The sequence below is a fragment of the Trichechus manatus genome, unplaced genomic scaffold, assembly GCF_000243295.1.
Source record: "Trichechus manatus latirostris isolate Lorelei unplaced genomic scaffold, TriManLat1.0 scaffold00165, whole genome shotgun sequence".
NCBI classification, from domain to species: Eukaryota; Metazoa; Chordata; class Mammalia; order Sirenia; family Trichechidae; genus Trichechus; species Trichechus manatus.
This window is the reverse complement of record NW_004444101.1, coordinates 4,172,670-4,174,497: the sequence shown is the minus strand read 5'-3', so window position 1 is coordinate 4,174,497 and position 1,828 is coordinate 4,172,670. Positions and strand designations below refer to the sequence as shown.

Sequence of the window (1,828 nt, the reverse complement as noted above, 5' to 3'; positions counted from 1 at the left end):
AAAAAAAAAAGAAAATATTAATTTCACAACAATGTGAAGCAAATGGAACTCTCATACTCTTTCAGTGCACATAAAAATTGCTATAAACCCTCTTTGAAAACTACTTGTCGGTATTTAAGAATGAGCTTCTGTCTACCCATTACCGCACTCCTTCAAGTGGCTGTGTGTTTCTGGCCCAGCCTTTTCAAGGCCTCTTTCACATCCTTGTTCCGTAGAGTGTAGATGAGGGGGTTGAGCATGGGGATGACCAGCGTGTAGAAGATGGAGACTACCTTTCCCTGTTCCATGGACTCTACAGCCCCTGGCTGGGCGTACATCACGAAGATGGTCCCGTAGAACAGGGAGACAGCAATCATGTGAGAGCCACAGGTGGAGAAGACTTTGTGTCTCCTGGCCCCTGAGTGCATCCTTAGGGTGGTCACTGTGATATAGCTATAGGAGACGAGGACAACGAGGATGGTGCCCATGATGATCAGCCCGCTGATGCTGAACATGACCAGTTCATTGAAGGCTGTGTTGGCACAGGCGATCTGTAGCAGAGGTGGCACATCGCAGAAGAAGTGGTTGATGTGGTGGGAACTGCAGAATGGGAGGCGGAAGTTGAGGCTGGTCTGTATGGTGGAGTTGAGGCAGCCTCCACAGTAGGTGCCCAGCACTAGCCGGGTGCAGGCTGAGGGGCATATGGTGACCGGATAGCGCAAGGGGTTACAGATGGCCATGAAGCGGTCATAGGCCATAACAGCCAGGAGGAAGCCCTCGGTGGTGACCAGCAGGGAGAATAAGAAGAACTGGGTGGCACAGCCAGCGAAGGTGATGACCTTGGTGAGGGAGAAGAAGTTGGCTAGAGCCTTGGGGGTGATGACAGAGGAGTAGCAGAGGTCCAGGAACGAGAGGTTCTTGAGGAAGAAGTACATGGGGGAGTGGAGGCGGGCATCCACTGTAATAACCACAATCATTGTGAGGTTTCCCAGCACAGTCACCACGTACAGGGCCAGGAACAAAACAAAGAGCAGGGCCTGGGTCTCCAGCCCACCCTCAAATCCCACTAGCACAAACTCCTGCAAAGAGAACCCAGAGAGGTTCCCAACTCCATGGGTTGGCATGGCCCCAGAGTAAGGATGAGATGGGGAGAGATGGGCCAGGGAGAGGGAGTAGGTCACTGTTCACTGTCGCATGTCCCCCTGGAGCACAGGGACTGTTGATCATACATTTTCTGCTGACCAAGAGAAGACAGCCTCCCGGTTCTCACGCCAGGTGAGCTTGACCTACAAGGGTGACATTTCATCTTACTCAGTAAATTCATCAATATGTATCAAGCAATCACCCTGTGTGAGTCTGAGATGCTGCTATGGACGGATGGATGATGGATGGATGGATGGATGGATGGATGGATGGATGGATGGATGGATGGATGGATGGATGACTGATGGATGGATGAGTGCAGAGAAGCCTGTCGGAGCTAAATAGCCTCCGTGTTGGACAGCATGTCAGCCCCCACTCCCTGTAAGTCCTTGCTCTCCCCTGCCATGACCCTGTGCCCTCCTAGGTGCTTGTCTCACCCTGCCTGCATATCTACCCTGTTCTTCCTGCCTTATTCACGAATTCATCAACTCAGTGATGTTAACTGAGTGCAGATGGTAACTTAGTATTTTCAGCTCCAAGCTGGAGGCTGAACAGGGACTAGCTCTCACCAGGCTACCCTGAGTGTTAAGGTCTGTCTGTCTCCTCTGCTGGACTCTGCCCACCTTGACATCCCTGACCCATTGCTCTTGAGTTGATTCGGACTCATAGCAACCCTATAGGACAGAGTAGAACTGCTCCATAGAGT

At 51.6% G+C, this 1,828-nt stretch overlaps 1 protein-coding gene across 1 annotated transcript; it reads right to left on the bottom strand.

The window, feature by feature from the left end:
- Positions 1-152: 152 nt before the first annotated feature.
- On the bottom strand, positions 153-1,103 carry LOC101348464 (olfactory receptor 12-like). Its single transcript, XM_004386507.1, has one exon. It carries the CDS (start codon positions 1,101-1,103, stop codon positions 153-155), a length of 951 nt encoding a protein of 316 aa, XP_004386564.1.
- Positions 1,104-1,828: the final 725 nt, after the last annotated feature.

Bases quoted from the DNA above. Each gene is read 5' to 3' on its own strand.
- LOC101348464 (XM_004386507.1), bottom strand. From the start codon at position 1,103: ATGCCAACCCATGGAGTTGGGAACCTCTCTGGGTTCTCTTTGCAGGAG.